The 19,569-nt window shown below is 39.6% G+C and overlaps 1 protein-coding gene across 1 annotated transcript in view; it reads left to right on the top strand.

Moving 5' to 3' along the window:
- Positions 1-19,569, top strand: part of IQCH (IQ motif containing H) — a 229,793-nt gene that overhangs the window by 128,053 nt on the left and 82,171 nt on the right. Inside the window, 3 exon segments of the mRNA XM_070377335.1 lie at positions 1,215-1,390; positions 10,126-10,398; positions 15,525-15,716. Coding sequence (XP_070233436.1) covers positions 1,215-1,390; positions 10,126-10,398; positions 15,525-15,716 — 641 coding nt within the window.

Raw genomic sequence — 19,569 nt, forward strand, 5'->3', positions numbered from 1 at the left:
ATACTCTGCCAAACTGAACATAGGAGTCTTAGCATCCTCTCCTCTCCACCCTGCTTGATGAAGGAAACACTTTACAGTGCTTCCTCCTCTGACCTTTCCTGGGCACCTGTTCTGCATGTGCCATGGATCTACCACACTCCACCATGTTTTAGGGCTGTCTGGACACGACTGAGCGACTTCACTTTCACTTTTCACTTTCATGCATTGGAGAAGGAAATGGCAACCCACTCCAGTGTTCTTGCCTGGAGAATCCCAGGGACGGGGGAGCCTGGTGGGCTGCCGTCTATGGGGTCGCACAGAGGCGGACACGACTAAAGTGACTTAGCAGCAGCAGCAGCAGTACATGTGAAATGTGGCTTCTCACAGGCAACACCTCAGTTGCTTTGATTCCTGTATTTCCTTTCGTGTCCAGCAAAGTGCTTTGTCCCTAGTGATCAGTCAATTATTTTACGAATCAACGAGTGACTCCATTGGCTGCTGATTTCCTGTCCATACTCCCTAAAATATTCTGCAGCCTGGAGTGGGTAATCTCATCTTACTATTCCATTTGGATGGGAAATTTAATTAGGATTTTTTCTATACACATAATAAGAAGCACATCTTAAGAAGGAGAACAGTTAAATTAAGATAGTGTTTCCTTTAAACCAAGAATCACTAGATGTCCTATTTAAGTAATATAGTCCTCTTTGGGAATGGAGAAAGGAAAAGGTTGCTTTCCTGAAATAATCATTGCTATGGTCATAATCAGACCATTTATTTGGATAGAACAATCCCAAGTCCAAGCAGAATAAGAAATTGCAATTTCATCAGCTTTCTAAAGTTAATAGCTTGGTTTTATAATTTACTAAAGTTAATGGGATGAATTTTAAAAGCAGTATGCAGTTCCCATTGAGGTTAATGGGAGTTTGGGGGCTAAATCCCTATGTATTTATTTGAAAGTACAATTCCATGGTATCTCTCAGTTCTCCTTCTGAAGGAATCATTGTGTCTACTTTTTGGTAATGGTGTTGTTGTTGTTGTTGTTTTAGAGAAATGCTAAAGTTTAAAAAGTCCAGTTGAATTGCTAGGATCTGTGCAAAACCAATCTAAATTAACTTGAATGTGGCTTTTGGATATGCTCTTTATTTTAAACTGCACAACATCAATCCGATGCCAGAGTTCGTAATGTCATTTACCTTTATACCAGTAATTAACATTGTGCCTGTTGTTTTCAGATGCCAAAGTGAGCGTCATCTACATCTGCTCCCATCGAATGAATGACGAGTTACTGCTGTATTACAATAAAATCCTGAGTCTACAGGCAGCTGTCAAATCCGGGAACCTTGAGGACAGAAGTGACCTGCGGGACAGGTTCAAAATTATCACCCCTGAAGCTATAAACATCTTCACTGTGAGTTTGTCTTCTAATTACTACAGCTTCAGGGATGCAGTAAAATTAAATTGGAAATTTTATAACTTGCAACGCTCTGGTACACATCAGTGAAATATTATTGCAAGTTTAACAGCTTTACTGATTAGACTACTAGTTGGACTGTAGGAAATAAATGTCTCAGTTTAACTTGCAGACTTGACTGAGCTACTGCTGCCCAGTTTCTCTGTAGCTGAAGCCTAATTGTAGTTATTGGGTTGTATCATCAAGCAGGTGAATTTATAACATCTACGGTTGCTTTTTCTTAATTTTTTGTGGAGAACACCAAGGCAGAGAAAGGCCGGGGCCTGCCTGTGGTCACAAGCCTAGTTAGGGGCAGCCTTTAGATCAAGGCCTCTGTTTTCTGATTTCCAAACTAGTATTCCTTGTTATAGGCATCCCTGGTGGCTCAGTGGTAAAGAATCTGCCTGCCAAGCAGGAGACACAGGTTTGATCCCTGGGTCTGGAAGATCCCCTGAAGAACGAAATGACAACCCATTCCAGTATTCTTGGCTGGGAGATCCCATGGACAGAGGATCCTGGTGGGCGAGAGTCCATGGGGTCGCAAAAGAGTTGGACACAACTTAGTGACTAAACAAGAACAAATTCCTTGTGATTCCATGCGTTTTTTCCCTCCAGGGGAATTTGGTCTTATGTACCATATCACAAACCATTCAATATCACAGTAATCCAAGTCTATGCCCCAACCAGTAACACTGAAGAAGCTGAAGTTGAACGGTTCTATGAAGACCTACAACATCTTTTAGAACTAACACCCAAAAAAGATCTCCTTTTCATTATAGGGGACTGGAATGCAAAAGTAGGAAGTCAAGAAACACCTGGAGTAACAGGTAAATTTGGCCTTGGGATATGGAATGAAGCAGGGCAAAGACTAATAGAGTTTTGCCAAGAAAATGCACTGGTCATAGCAAACACCCTCTTCCAACAACACAAGAGAAGACTCTACACATGGACATCACCAGATGGTCAACACTGAAATTAGACTGATTATGTTCTTTGCAGCCAAAGATGGAGAAGCTCTATACAGTCAGCAAAAACAAGGAAAAAACCAGGAGCTGACTGTGGCTCAGATCATGAACTCCTTATTGCCAAATTCAGACTTAAATTGAAGAAAGTAGGGGAAACCACTAGACCATTCAGGTATGACCTAAATCAAATCCCTTATGATTATACAGTGGAAGTGAGAAATAGATTTAAGGGCCTAGATCTGATAGATAGAGTGCCTGATGAACTATGGACTGAGGTTCGTGACATTGTACAGGAGACAGGGATCAAGACCATCCCCATGGAAAAGAAATGCAAAAAAGCAAAATGGCTGTCTGGGGAGGCCTTACAAATAGCCATGAAAAGAAGAGAAATGAAAAGCAAAGGAGAAAAGGAAAGATATAAGCATCTGAATGCAGAGTTCCAAAGAAGAGCAAGAAGAGATAAGAAAGCCTTCCTCAGCGATCAATGCAAAGAAATAGAGGAAAACAACAGAATGGGAAAGACTAGAGATCTCTTCAAGAAAATTAGAAATACCAAGGGAACATTTCATGCAAAGATGGGCTCGATAAAGGACAGAAATGGTATGGACCTAACAGAAGCAGAAGATATTAAGAAGAGGTGGCAAGAATACACAGAAGAACTGTACAAAAAAGATCTTCATGACCCAGATAATCACAATGGTATGATCACTGACCTAGAGCCAGACATCCTGGAATGTGAAGTCAAGTGGGCCTTAGAAAGCATCACTATGAACAAAGCTAGTGGAGGTGATGGAATTCCAGTTGATCTATTTCAAATCCTGAAAGATGATGCTGTGAAAGTGCTGCACTCAATATGCCAGCAAATTTGGAAAACTCAGCAGTGGCCACAGGACTGGAAAAGGTCAGTTTTCATTCCAGTCCCAAAGAAAGGCAATGCCAAAGAATGCTCAAACTACCGCACAATTGCACTCATCTCACATGCTAGTAAAGTAATGCTCAAAATTCTCCAAGCCAGGCTTCAGCAATACGTGAACCGTGAACTTCCAGTTGTTCAAGCTGGTTTTAGAAAAGGCAGAGGAACCAGAGACCAAATTGCCAACATCCGCTGGATCATGGAAAAAGGAAGAGAGTTCCAGAAAAACATCTATTTCTGCTTTATTGACTATGCCAAAGCCTTTGACTGTGTGGATCACAATAAACTGTGGAAAATTCTGAAAGAGATGGGAATACCAGACCACCTGACCTGCCTCTTGAGAAATTTGTATGCAGGTCAGGAAGCAACAGTTAGAACTGGACATGGAACAACAGACTGGTTCCAAATAGGAAAAGGAGTACTTTAAGGCTGTATATTGTCACCCTGCTTATTTAACTTATATGCAGAGTACATCATAAGAAATGCTGGACTGGAAGAAGCACAAGTTGGAATCAAGATTGCCGGGAGAAATATCAACAACCTCAGATATGCAGATGACACCACCCTTATGGCAGAAAGTGAAGAGGAACTAAAAAGCCTCTTGATGAAGGTAAAAGAGGAGAGTAAAAAAGTTGGCTTAAAACTCAACATTCAGAAAATGAAGATCATGGCATCTGGTCCCATCACTTCATGAGAAATAGATGGGGAAACAGTGGAAACAGTGTCAGACTTTATTTTTTGGGCTCCAAAATCACTGCAGATGGTGACTGCAGCCATCAAATTACAAGACGCTTACTCCTTGGAAGGAAAGTTATGACCAACCTAGATAGCATATTAAAAAGCAGAGACATTACTTTGCCAACAAAGGTCTGTCTAGTCAGGGCTATGGTTTTTCCAGTGGTCATGTATGGATGTGAGAGTTGGACTGTGAAGAAAGCTGAGCGCTGAAGAATTGATGTTTTTGACCTGTGGTGTTGGAGAAGACTCTTGAGAGTCCCTTGGACTGCAAAGAGATCCAACCAGTCCATTCTGAAGATCAGTCCTGAGTGTTCTTTGGAAGGAATGATGCTAAAGCTGAAACTCCCATACTTTGGCCACCTCATGCGAAGAGTTGACTCATTGGAAAAGACTCTGATGCTGGGAGTTATTGGGGGCAGGAGGAGAAGGGGATGACAGAGGCTGGATGGCATCACTGACTCGATGGACGTGAGTCTGAGTGAACTCCGGGAGTTGGTGATGGACAGGGAGGCCTGGCGTGCTGCAATTCATGGGGTCACAAAGAGTCGGACACAACTGAGCGACTGAACTGAACTGAACCGTATCACATGATTCATCATGAACAAGGTTCAGATTTTTTTTTAAACTTTTTTAGAAACTGATTTTTAATGAGTGGAATGCATTCTGAGTGGAATCTTATCCCTAGACAAGAACTTTTGGGAAATTCATGGAAACATGATGGAAGCATTTTTAGAATAAGGCAGTGCAACAGATGGCATGAAATTAATTTCTCCATGTTTTAGCAAGAATTTAAGCTTTCCATGGTAAACGATCAACATTTTAATACCTAATAGGCTATACACTTTTGAGGAGTATCTGAATTTGCTGACAAAGATGACTTTCTTTATTCACAAGTGCAATGCACCCAAATCAACTGTTGATCATCAGAGAAACCAATTGCATGGTTCATGTAGGAAATATTATCAATGTGTTGAGTTACTACCCACTGACACTTCAGATGCATGATTTGACCAAAATCATGGGGAGGGGACAGTGGGATCAAGGGATGCTATAGCATTTCTACTTTGCTGGTATACTCAGTGAATTTCACTCTTCTACCAAATGGCCACCTGGTGCGAAGAACTGACTTATCGGCAAAGATCCTGGTGCTGGGGAGGATTGAAGGCAAAAGGAGAAGAGGGTGGCAGAAGATGAGATGGCTGGATGACATCACTGACTCAATGTACATGAATTTGAGTAAATTCTTGGAGACAGTGAATGACCAGGAAGCCTAATGTTCTGCAGTTCATGGAAGTCACGGTCAGACATGACTTAGCAAGACTGAACAACAACAACAACCAAAATGAGGATTTTGCTTTTTCATAATAGGATACCTCAATTTTCCCGTAAGAGCTCTCTGCCTAGCTCTATTTCATTGGCATCACTTGGCTGTGGAAGAAGTAGAAAGGGCAGGAGCAGGACAAGCAAGAGAAAAAGGGGACAGATCTTTGCCACTTCTGTATAATCTTAGAAACTTCCCAATATCTCCATCAATGCAAGGATTGCTTTGGTGCTTCCTAGTTATTCCCTGTCTTCAATGTCAGAGTTACTGTGGATGTTGGGAAGCAAGAAGGAAAAGAACTACCATTAGCGTGTGGTTAATTTCCTCGTTTTCTCCATCCAGAAACTGGAGCTAATGTCTGGTAGCTGCTAATAAGCAATTTCCGTATATCTGGAATGCCAGTATACACTGAAGAAGCATGGGATGGCAAGGGGCACTAGATTTGGGGAAAGGAAAGCGAGTAAACAGCTAACATTTATCAAATGCTTAGCAAACATTTTCTCACTTGATGCTTAGGACACAGCAGCAAGACAGAAACGATCAATTTCCTTCTGTGGCCGAGGAAACCAATACTCACTTTCTAGTCCTAAGTTACTAGTGGGGCCAGAGTATGAACCCAAATCTGTCTGACACTGGAACACCATCATGAACTGGAAAGACCTCCTTGCTTCTGGATGACCTTTACCTCTCTGGTCCTTTGTTATTCCTCTGTAAGATGAAATGATGGGTTAGATCATGTCAAAGTCCTTTCCAGCTCTGCGGTCCTATTACCTGAGAAATGTATCTTCACAGTCCACTCTTCACCTTCCAAGAGGAGATAGGCAGTTGGCACTAACAAATTCATGGGGTTACATTCATTGTGTAGGTCTGCATCTCTGTGAATAAAAAACAAGTAGGAAATATTTTTAAGTACTTTATACTTCTTACAGTTTAAGTTTAAAGTATTTGAGTAATTAATCACTCATAGGCAGTCACCTTTTTAAAGTATAAAAATTAAAACTCTCATCACTTTCAGATCATTTCCTACTCATGTTTAGTCATGGCTTTATTTCTTTTTAATGCATTTGAGAGATTGTATCAGTGCTTATTTTCATTCCAATGGATGGCTTCGAGATTTTTTTTAAGTGTGCCAAAAATCTGTTTGTACATCTCTCCAAGTTACTATACAATTTTTGAATCTGTAAAGGTGAAAAATACTGTTACAAAGTCATCATGTCTACCTTTGAATATTGTGATGTTTATGAAGACTTCCTAAGCAACAACCTTTTGTCTCAGGCCAAAAAAAAAAATAGTGCTGATAAGTTAATTGTAACTATGTTTTGGAATTGCTTCACAGGTGCATGTGTGCATGCTCAGTTGTTCTGTCAAGTTCAACTCTTTGCAACCTGATAGACTATAGCCCCTAAGGCTCCTCTGTCCATGGAATTTTCCAGGCAAGAATACTAGAGTGGGTTGCTCCCCAAGCGGCTCAGTAGTAAAGACTCTGCCTGCCAAGCAGGATTCGTGGGTTTGATCCCTAGGTCAGGAAGATCCCCTGGAGAAGAAAACAGCAACCCACTCTAGTATTCTTGCCTGGGAAATCCTATTGCCTAAGGAGCCTGGGGGGCTACAGTCCATGGGGTCACAAAAGAGTCAGACACAACAGAGCAACTAAACAGCAACATCATATTATGGAATTAGGAACATTTTAGATTTTTGTCATCTGTATAAATCCACAGGTGATACTGGATGATACTGATCTGATGATACTGATTTTCTCTACGTGATCACACCAGACCTGCAGTCAGAAATGCTCTGCCATAACTTACATTCAAATCTTTATCAAACACACATTGAACACAATACCATGGGACCATCTTGCCTGAAGAATAAGGCATGCCTGCAGATGACATAATAGAGTTGGGTAGAGTACTTGCCAATAGAAACAAGCAACCCTAGAGGAGACAGACATTCATCCTGGCCAGAAATGTGTTCAGAACGTTCATGTTAGGTTCTGTTGCTGCATCTGCCATCCCCTCATCACACTTCAAAAAACCTCAGACCTCACTACTCAGTCTGTAAAATGGGAGAAATCATGGCAGCCATGCCATGAGAACTGTGCTAATAATGAATAATAATAATAAATAAATAAAATAATAATGAATAATAATCCTGCCTCTGCTGTGTACCAGCTGTGTGACTATAGGCAAATCACCTGAGCCTCAGTTTCCCCATCTCCAAAAGAGGGACTGTTAATTGTGTCATATGGATCAAAGGGAAGAGTACATGTGCTGAGACCTTGGGAACTTGACATGAGAAGACTGTCCCCTTTGAGATATTCTTCCAGGTCCCTGAAAAGTCCACCATATACTTTGTGACTCAAGTCATCAGTTCTCCCAGACATATCACTTTTTCACATTTCCTCATTGGAATAATTTGTAAGGAAAGGAAAGGAGTGAAATAACAAACAAGGGGATGAACAGTGAGCAATCAGATGGGAAACACAAACTCACGAGGTGCTGTTACCATTCATTGTCCAGTGGAACACTGGATTTCCTAGAGCTGCATTCTTAAAGGCAGGTTTTGAAAATGGATTTAAATTATGTAGAAAAGGCATATTCCATAGACAAAAGGAACTTAGATCACTTGCTCTGAAGGGAGGGTTCAATAGGGTAAATCATAAAATCCTCTCTCAGAGGAATTTTTTGGGGGGATCTTGTTTTGAAGGGGGAGGCAGAATATACATAGCATAAAATTTACCATTTAAATCATTTGAAGTGTACAGTTCCATGGCATTAAGTGCATTCACATCGTTGTACAATCGTCGTGTTATCCAGTTTCAAAACTTTTTCAAAATCCCAAGAAGCAGCTCTGTACCCATTAAATAGTATATCCAGAAAAGCTTTGGTTTTAACGTTATATCACAGCTGAAAGGACCCTAGAGACTTCTGGTTCAACCCCTCATTTGAATGTGGGGAACCGAGGCTCAGAAAGATCAGGTTTTCTAAATCAACTGGCAAGTTACAAATTCAGATAGGACTGAAATCCAGGGGGTCTCCTCAGTCACTTTCTCTTATACTCGGCATTCATATCCTCTAACAGTTTGCAAACTCGTGCGCCTGATATTCCCCAAAATAGTGGCTCGGAATTTCTCCACAATTTAAGGCCTTGTTGAACAGAATTTTGACTAGACTCTGGGGGGAGATGGATCCACTCTACAAAATCCTTTAAACTCCATTAAGACTCTCATGTCTTGCATTATATTATTTGCATGACATTTTAGTGACTTTATTTTTTTTTAAGTTTTCTCCATAGTAATTTTTAATACCATCGGTTGAATGTCAACTCAATGCCATGCATTATAAAAGGTGTTAAACATTCATAATCTTATTTTATCCTTCGAGGAACCCATCAAATGGTTATTTTTATTCCCACTCGGCAGATGGAGAAACTTAGTCTCAAGGAATCTAAGTCATTTGCCCAAGTTCAGGTTATTTGTTAGGGACAGAACTGGATTCAAAGAACCATTTGGCTCCTAAGCCCCAGGACTTTCTCATGTGCCATGTTGCTCTCTGCTCTAGAGAAATAAGCACAATCTTGGGCTCTCATATTCCATCCCTAGGCTATGCTCATCCTCACCTGATAAAATCCTACCCATCCTTCAGAATTTACCTTAACCCCAACCTCTTTTATAACAATAATATTAGCAGATGTTCATTAAGTGCTTATTATATCCAAGCACTATTATAAGCGCTTTACATGCATTATCTCATTTAATACTCACAGCATCCCTATGAGATGGGTACTATTATTATACTCATTTTACAGATGAGAAAACTGAGACCCAACTGAGATAAGTGATTTGCCTTTTCAGCTCTTCCCACTAGCACGTGGCTTCTGCCTCCCTCCTCCATGCTTCCAAGGCCCTCTGTAGTTCTTTATGGCCCTTCTCTGCCTTGTATTAATTATGCATTAATTGTACTCATCTGTGTTCCCACTCCTTGAGCACAGAGACATTCTTGTATTAGTTTTGGTTTGTGCTGACCATCTGGCTCCATCCTCTGCCCCTGTTAGACATGCCAGAATTATTTATTTAATTGAAGGAGACAGTCACATGTATTGCTGAGCTGGGTGTAAGTAGTCAAAAATAAAAAGTTTTCCATTGGAAGAGGAATTTGAGTGTTGCTGAAATTCTCAAATATTTTCCATTCATGAGTCCTCTCTGGAGTGCTGGCCAAGAACCATGATAATCATCATAAAAATATGTACTCTTGAAATGGAATTTGTGGTAGAACTTTGGGAAGAGGGTATCAAGTCAAGTGCCTTTTTCCTACTGAATCATTTAAAGGGTTGCCAGATTAGGAGCCCTGAATACTGAAGAATATTAGGAGGCTCTTTTCTTCATTTTTTTGTATTGATTTTCCAGACGCTTTAGTGTTAAACCATGCCAGAAGTGTTGCAGAGATGAATCACTATTATCCAAAGGCCGCCAGCTTCTTTTCCTTCTGACAGAAGGATAATTCCACGTGGATCAAATAAATACAGATGTGTAGTAATTAGTTCTATTCCCAATGAGCCTATTTCCAACACACTAAAGATGTGAGCGATTATGGAGCCTCACCCCAACAGCTTTTATCATTTTAAACTGCTAAACAACAGGATAGGTCATAACCCAGCCTGCTATTAATAATGCATTTATTGTGTGCAACATTATAGATTAGGTGTATGGACTAGAAAAAGAATACCTTTTAACAAGAATATTACGATCTCCCCCCAGAAGCAGCATATGTGCCTGGCTACTCACCTGATGTACAGTCCCAAGGCAATCAAAAGAATAAAAAATCTCATCCAAGGTAAAGAAGCCTACATTGTCAGCGGGCTCCTCCACAGAGATGATTTGGCCGTGGCAGACATGTTAAACATACCTATCCTAGGCTCAGAGCCCGAACTAGCTCATTTCTATAGCACCAAGTCTGGAAGCAAACGGGTCTTTGAGAACGCAAATGTGCCAGTCCCTCCTGGAATATATAACATCTATAGTCACCAGCAGGTAAGCAGGGTGGACAAGTGAGGTTCTGTTTAAATATTTCACATTCTCTTGACCTTGTAGGAACTTTTTAAGTCTTCTGGAGTCAGCCCTATCCAATGAAGAATATTATGGAATACTTGAGTTGATTTGATGGGATCTGCTTTAGCCTTCGGGCTTTCTTGGTGGTTCAGTGGTAAAGAATCCACTTGTCAGTGTCGGAGACACAAGAGGTGTGGGTTCAATCCCTGTGTCGGGAAGATTCCCTGGAGTAGGAAATGGAAATAGCAACCCAGTTTAGTATTCTTGCCTGGAAAATCCCATGGACAGAGGAGCCTGGCGGGTTAACAGTTCATGAGGTTGCAAAAGTGTTGGACGTGACTGAGCATAACACACTTTAGTCCTTCAGTGTTTAAAGTATCTTCCTATGGGCCTTACAGAAATTGTCATTCTCAAAGTATTTATTCATTTGGATTAAGGAACTGAAGGCTCTACTCATGTATTAATCTGCTATCAATATTTATTGCCTTAATATGGATTAGTTCATCATCATATTAATTAGCTAGTCATTTTAGTAGGACCCTAAGAAATGTGAAAGTCAGTTCGGGCTAAAAGGAGCAGGTTAGGAGAGCTCTAGGGAGTCATATTGCCAAGGGCATGTGGCAGACTAAGGACATCCATGGCTCTACAAAAAAAAAAAAACACCAAAATCCTAGCTGTTCAGTAAGTGGCCATAAAGAAAGGGGGAAAACCCCAGAAAGGGAATGTGAAATGACTCCAGGAGGAAAACTCTCTGTTTCTGAATTTGCCTTGGTCTGAGTCTGTGGCTGTACATTCTTCCAAAAGATAGTTAGGGCCCTAATATTTGAAGAACCATAATATTCAGTTCAGTTCAGTCGCTCAGTCATGTCCGACTCTTTGCGACCCCATGAATCGCAGCACGCCAGGCCTTCCTGTCCATCACCAACTCCCGGAGTTCACTCAGACTCACGTCCATCGAGTCAGCGATGCCATCCAGCCATCTCATCCTCTGTCGTCCCCTTCTCCTCCTGCCCCCAATCCCTCCCAGCATCAGAGTCTTTTCCAATGAGTCAGCTCTTCATATGAGGTGGCCAAAGTACTGGAGTTTCAGCTTTAGCATCATTCCTTCCAAAGAAATCCCAGGGCTGATCTTCAGAATGGACTGGTTGGATCTCCTTGCAGTCCAAGGGACTCTCAAGAGTCTTCTCCAACACCACAGTTCAAAAGCATCAATTCTTCGGCATTCAGCTTTCTTCACAGTCCAACTCTCACATCCATACATGACCACTGGAAAAACCATAGCCTTGACTAGACAGACCTTTGTTGTCAAAGTAATGTCTCTGCTTTTCAATATGCTATCTAGGTTGGTCATAACTTTTCTTCCAAGGAGTAAGCATCTTTTAATTTCATGGCTGCAGTCACCATAATATAGTCACTACAAAATTACCCACTAGAGAACTAGAAATTAACCACTCTAAGTTTGCTCTGGCAGGTGTTCTCACATTTAACTGCTATCTTTTTTTACAATAAAGAAACTGAAAGACAAATAGTTGTTAACATTTCTTAATCTCTGTTTCATTCCATCTCTTAACCATTCCTCTGAGCCAATCACAAGTGATTTGGGGCACCTACTTCTGGGGAAACTAAAAAACTGTACAAAATGCGGATGTTTGTGAGTGACAATATTTAGGGGTCATGCTACTTCTCTCAGCTGCCTGATCCTGATGCTCTGCACCTCATAGCTGCTGAGCCCGCAAACCAAGTCTTTCAACAAATCATACTTTTCAGAGACTAACTGGCAATTATTAAATTGCCCCCAGATTGTTTCAGTCTTGCTAGATAGAGTGTTCATGGGCAATACATGGGCTCAGGAAGGAAGTTTCTTTTAAAGAGGGCAGTCTAGAAAAGGCACAGGCTATCTTAATAGGATTAGAAGAGAGAAGCTTCCCCTGACCTGATGTGTCCCTTCCATTATCATTAACCTCCACTGAAATTTGAAGGTAACAGAGTGGATTACTTAACTCTGCTTCCCTGTAGAATGCTAGGCTGATAGACATAATACAAGTGAAATGCATTTTTAAGTGATACAATTTCATACGTGTATATTACATTAACAGTCCTCAAAACCTTAGAATGTATGTGCAGTATTTATATTGAGTGAGTCTTGCTTTTGTCCCCATTGATGAGAATTCAGGCAGTCTTTGCTATGAAATATTTTAGAACTTTATATGTTAATTGTGGTTAAAGATACAGGAATCTTTAATGCAGTAAAGCTTCACTCTAATGCTGATATTCAGAAGTAGGATAAAAACCTCTCCTCAAAGATAAATTGGATTTAAAGGGTGTCATTTCACCTATGGTGTGTGCAAATTGTATCACAATAAACTGAGTCATAACTGAGGTCTGCACTACTTATTTGGAAACCACTTGTCTGAGGTCAACAAGAATTGAAGCACTCCATTGAGATTTTTCCAGATAATGCCTATTCTACCTAATCTATCTGAACATGTCAGCATTTTGAATTTGCAGATGGTAATGAATCAGTAACACTGACTTTTTACCGATGTGCATCATAAACTTAAAGCTGGTGAAAGAAAGCTGTGATTATTTTAATTTAGGTTAATAAATATTCCTAGCTATCAGTTGGATTTTAGCAGTAGACATTTTTCTATTTCTGCCCTACACCAGTATAAAATGTATGGCAATTTAAAAATATATTACATCTTTTGAATAGATAGACTCAAATAGAAAATGATAAATGTTTGGCAATAGCATAAAGTCATTTGCTTTATGATTAAGTAATTTATTTTATTTTTTAAGTCCAGCTTGAGCACAGTGAGCATTTCCTGTTTTGATCCATAAAGTAACCAGGCAACTTCTCTTTCTGGCATGTGTTCCATATGAAATATTGACAGCTTTGCTTAAATAATCAAAAATGGCAATGCTATTTTAAAGCACTGTTCAATTTTCACTTAAAGATAGCACATAATTCTTTCCAGTGCTATAGTCTTTACAATACTATTGATCCTTTTCATTACTGTAGGGAATCCATCAACAGACACCCATTTATAGGATTCTCAGAAGCAACAAATAATAGGATTTGGAAGAAGCAGATAATAATTCTGTTAGTAGCTGAAACTTCCAAATATTCAATATATCCAAACATACAATGAAAAGGACTGTGCCAGAATATCTTTCCTTACACTGGCAAGAGAATCTTATTGGACATTAACAGGCCAAGAACTATTTCTCCTTCTGCAACATATGACCATAATGGAATCTGTCTTCTCAACACGTTAGAGAAAGAAGGGATGTAACTTTGAAAGACACATTTTTAAAAACCTTCCTAGGCTATGCTTATAGCCATATGGTTTGTAGACCAGAGTACTTGTCATTTAAACACCCACATTATCCCTAGACACTACTTGATAATTAGGGAGCTAAGACAATTTCATTTTCACCCTAATTGAATACCCTATGGTTGCATGGGGCTTCCAGGGGTCCCAAGTATGTCTGTTTTAGTATCACTTCAACACTGCTGTATACTGTAGCATCTCCAGGAAGATTGGCTGGAAAGACCCAACTCAAGAGAACAGATTGTACCTTTAATCAAAATAATTTTAATCTTCCAGTTCCAGATTTCAACAGATTTTTTTCCCCAGAATTATGAGTCGTCTCACACTCTATAGTTTAAAAAAATCCATTTGGTGACCAAACTCATCAAAAGAGAAGAGAACAGTGTTGCAGAAGCCTCCTTAAGCACAGACCATGGCCAAGAATAGCATGGGGTAGGATCAGGAGAGGGAACACTTACTATTGTTTCTTTCTATATAGATTAGAAAGTCTGATGAGAAGATCAAACAAAAAATCACTTTGTGGTCTAATGAGTTATTTTTCACCAAGGCTCTACTAGAACAGTATTACTTATAGTTAAGTAATCTTGCTATAGACCTTTTCTGATTCAAACATATCCAAATGGCTTATTGACCGTAAAGGAAGTTGCTTCTCTTGTTCCTGACTTCCTTCTCCACCTCACCCTTCTCCTCTACCTCTCTGTAGCTTGAGATGGGTAGCACAGTGGAGAAGAAATGGGCTTAGGTATTGGACTCAGAGCAGCCTGGGTGGAGTCCCTGTTCTGCGACTGAGTGTTGTGTGATCGTGGGCAAGTTATTTAAATTACCTGAGTCTCAGTTATTTATACATAAAATAGAATTAATAATGGTGCCTATTTCATAGGTTTTTGTGAGTGTTCAATGAGAGGATTTGTGTAAAGAACTATGCCAAAGGCCTAGAGCCTACTGAGAGTTCAGTGATGTTAACTATTACAGTTATTATTATTATTGTGATATTCGAGCTTGCATGTTTACCCCTGAAACGTTCATGTGACTGAGCCCAATTCTTGAGAAAAGTTTCAAATAAGATGTAGGAGAGGTGTGTATTCCAATAAAGTTGCTTTCACAAGTTTTTTACCTCCTTTATCTGTCTTGTTCATATAATACATATAACACACTTGGTCAATTGACTGGCCAAACAAATGTATTTCATGTATACTAAATGAGAAAAACATTAAATATTTTATAGATTATAACATTTAAAAGCTCAGCAAAGCTCCAAACAGTTTAAGTTTTCAAGACTATAACTTTTTATAGTCTTGAAACTATAAAAGAATCATTTGAAGAATCAATAAGTAAACACATTATTCTCTGAAAAAGGAAGAGAACAATATTAAGATTCAATTACAGATATTCAGATTTTTTCTTTTGCCTTCAAAAGTTAGCAAGTGATAATTTCATAATTTCTCATAAGTAAGATTATACTTTTAAACATGTCTTTGGTCCCATTGGTTGGTGATTTATTTATACCAAAAAATGTATGGGGTTAATCAAAAAGTTCATTTGCATTTTTGCATAACAGCTTATGGAAAACCCTGAATGAACTTTTTGGCCAACCCAACATACACACACACATATACACATATCACTTAAAACTTCTAATCTGTTTTAGTAACTAGAAGATAACTGAATGAACAGACTGTTTGAAATAAAGACATGTGGGAAGTACTACAGCTAAGTTAACACGATAAGAAGGAATCCAGGAAATTAAATGTTGCTGTATCTTTGGCCCCACAGATAATAGAACAGGTGAGTCAGCTGGTCATCGATCACCTGGAAATCCAACGCTGGCTCTTTAAAGCAGACTATGAGTTTGGAGGAAATGGGACTGCGTTTTGTGACATTCCCTCCCACCTAAAGTGCTACAACCGGATCCTAAAGGAGAGTCAGAGATACAGTCGCGAAGACTGGAGAAAGAAATGGGCACAAGTGAGTATTCAATGGTAACATAAACCCAAAGTGTCTGTGAACAGATAGAAGATAAAGCAAAAGGCTTAGCTAGGAGATAAGGCACTTTCTTGTAGTAACTCAGCTGAGTTACCTACCAGCAGTTGAGACCTTAGGCAATTTTTTACTTTCCTGGGCCTTAGTTTTTATGTACTAAGTGAATGAGGTTGATCAGGTTATCTTAAATATTCCGTCTTGGATCCCTGAAAATCCTCAAATTGATTATGATAATAATTAGGAAGTAGTGTTTTTATGATATCCAAATAACAATTCAAATCTAATAATTTGCTCTAAGTGATTCTAGATCATATGCTTCTACCAACTGTTGTTATTAAGCTAGTTGTATTTTATTGTGAGAGGGAAATTCTATTAGTGAATGCTTGTCACCTGGAAGCTAATGTTTAATAGCATTCTGTCAGCAGTCATACGTTTTTGAAGACAATTCAAGGAAATTTATGTAACTGCTGGTCCCTATGAGCGGTTGAGAAAATAATACATTCCAGCAAGAAAATCTCCAGGCAAGAACTGAATAATAGGTAAAAACTCTTAATATATGAGTGATGTATATGGATTTTTCCATGTATATTGGTGGGAGGATGAATTGTACAACTTCTTAGTCTGTTTCAAAGTTGCTTAATAATTAGTTTTATGTGGCTTCACATATGAATTAAACCCACCGTCCTGAAAATGGCATCATTTTGCATTCAGAGACCTCGACGTGCTGACTTCACTTAATCCCAAATCTCTGTTTTTCACTACTGATGAAAGTATAACTGATGAGGAAAATTCAGACACAAATTTTCCATGAACTGACTCCTTCCCTGCCAAATTCTGTAGTGGTGGCTGTGCGGTGATTTGCACCTGCTTTGAGCATCCCACTACAGAAGCAGATGAATCAAGACAAGTGATAGAAAGGGAGCGGCACACAGAGAGAATCACATTATTCCTGTGAAAATGAAATGATGAATAAATCTAGAGAACAGTCAGAAGACAGAGCTCCCTTTGATAAATGTTAGTTCTCCTCATGATCTATTCAGGGCTTTTCTTCCTCCTCCATCAGTGAATGGACTTAATGCAGTACCTGTCATGGCCAGCTTTTTACATATTATTTAAAGGATACCAAAGTGAATTACTCTCCTAAGAAAAAAATAAAACAAGGAAAATGTATTTAATTTTGAGGCCCAGAGGCCCATAGAGGTTGCTCTTGTGTTCTCCTTGGACTGGATTTTATTTCATCTTGTATTAAAAAAGTTTTTTAAGCAAAACTGTTGAGATTAAACCATGAAAAGTATGACTTTTTTTTAATCTAAAAAATTGAAATGTTTGTGTGCTTTTGTGCTAAGTCGCTTCAGTCATGTCCGACTCTTAGCGACCCCATGGACTGTAGCCCCCCAGGCTCCTCTGTTCATGGAATTCTCCAGGCAAGACCACTGGAGTAGGTTGCCATGCCCTCCTCCAGAGGATGTTCCTGACCCAAGGTTCAAAGCCAAGTCTCTTTCCTCTCCTGCATTGGGAGGCAGGTTCTTTACCACTAGCACCACCTGGGCAGTCCCAGTGTTAATGTACAAAGTACTTGCTTGCCTCAGTATTTCAAATCAATAATTTTTATAGAATTCTCCTGATACTAGACTATGATAAATTTTAAATGCTTGATTTTAAGTTTTAAAAATATTCAACATATTGACATATAGCTGAATTGCATTTAGAAGTCTGAATATATATTATTTAATTTCAAATATTTTAAACTATACCATTTTAAATTGCCACCAATTACATTCGGCATTATTGTTAATGTTGTCAAATGTGACACTTATGAATAATTAATGATCTGTCTAAATTTTTTTTAACTTAACAAGGGAAAATAATTATTATGAAATCTTTTTACATTCTGAGACCTGTGCTTGACCATGATGTTGTTAGAAGCCAAAAATAAAAAAATAAGGTACTTCTGAAGAGCTTTTTTTTTGTTGTTAGGAGACTATTGACATTCTTTTGCCTTCAAAGTGAAATCGCATTCAGAGTGGCAGTGAACTGCAATCTCCACTGAGTGTAGCTATTGAGAATTTAGGATTAGAATTATCCTTTGTTCCAGAAGACCATCATAATGGTGCACATTTAGACATCAAAGCATTACTTTATGAGCACAGGCATGTTTAAATGTCCTATTACAGTTTGTAGACCTGTTTCTTTTTATAATGAAGACGTTGTGTCATCCAGCCTAGCCTGGCACATGCAAAACATATGCTGGCAGGTTATTAAAAATTTCAGCTTCTTGATGAAAGACTATCCTGCAGGCTAAGAGTCCAGAGAAAGACTCCATTCTGGGAGAATTATTAGAAATGAGAATATGACTGTAAGCACTAAATTATGTTAATACTTACAAATAGCATCATTTGCATAGCAGTTTATGACACGATACCATGATTTTTCTCATTGGTATGTTGTAGGCAACAGATTAAAAACAGTACTGTTTATAGGGGTTTGAACTATTTTGAGATTCTCTTGCGTCTTATGCAGATATTGGTTTTAGATGTAGTCATGATTCAGTGTGGACTCCAGGATCTATAAGGATCATCTTTTTTTCTACCTATCTAATTGAGAACCAGAATTATTTGGTTGCAGTTGAGACTTGAAACAAAGTCATGGAATCAACAAATGATAAAACACTGAAGTCATATTTTAAAAATCAGTGTTGACATGTAAGTGATTTTAGGAAAAGTAGAATGTCACATAATAGCCACAATAAAAACAGCACAACTCTCAGTTTGTTCCATGGTGTCTTGGTACCAACCTTACTCTCTTCATCCTGAAAGTGAAAGTGTTAAGTCACTAAGTTGTGTCCGACTCTGCAATCCCACAGACTGTAGCCCACCAGGCTCCTGTGTCCATGGGATTCTCCAGGCAAGAATACTGGAGTAGGTTGCCATTTCCTTCTCCAGAGGATCTTCCCGACCCAGGGATCGAACTGGGTCTCCTGCGTTGCAGGCAGATTCTTTACCATCTGTGCCTATCCTGCTAGCCAACAAAATCTACTTCCCCCAACAGGTTCCAGTAAACTCACTCAAATACTCAATGCTTATTAAGTTTCAGTGAATCTACACACGTGTGCATGCTCCAAAGTTGCCACTCCAGAGACGAGAAAATTTTTTTTCATTTAGTAGGAATAAAGGCTTAAGCAAAGACACACCTGTAGGGGAAAAAACCTTCCTGGACACTCTTACCTAAGACAGTGCAGGGAGACCCAGGTGACATTTGTTGTGGTACTAGTCCTTCTTATGCCGTTTCCTTTCTGTTTATAAAGGGAAGCTTCGCTCCCTCACTCCTGGAAAACTGGCTTGTTAGTAGTGACACCTGGTGACACTGCTTTAGAAAAGTAGTTGCCAGAATGCTGGCCTAGACATGAGATTTAGCATTTTGTAGACTCCCACGAATGGGCTTCCCTGGTAATTCAGCTGGTAAAGAATCCACCTGCAATGCAGGAGACCCCAGTTTGATCCCTAGGTCAGGAAGATCCCCTGGAGAAGGGATAGGCTACCCACTCCGGTATTCTTGGGTTTTTCTGGTGGCTCAGACAATAAAGAAACCACTCACAATGCAGGAGACCTGGGTTTGATCCCTGGGTTGGGAAGAGCCTCTGGAAGAGGGTGTGGCAACCCACTCCAGTATTCTTGCCTGGAGAATCCCCATGGACAGAGGAGCCTGGCAGGCTACAGTCCATGAGGTTGCAAAAAGTCAGACACAACTAGCGACTAAGCACAGACCCATGAATGGGCTTCCCAGGTGGAACTAGTGATAAAGAACCCACCTCCCAGTGCAGGATAGGCGAGAGATGCAG

This window comes from Bos mutus, chromosome 10, assembly GCF_027580195.1.
Source record: "Bos mutus isolate GX-2022 chromosome 10, NWIPB_WYAK_1.1, whole genome shotgun sequence".
NCBI lineage: Eukaryota > Metazoa > Chordata > Mammalia > Artiodactyla > Bovidae > Bos > Bos mutus.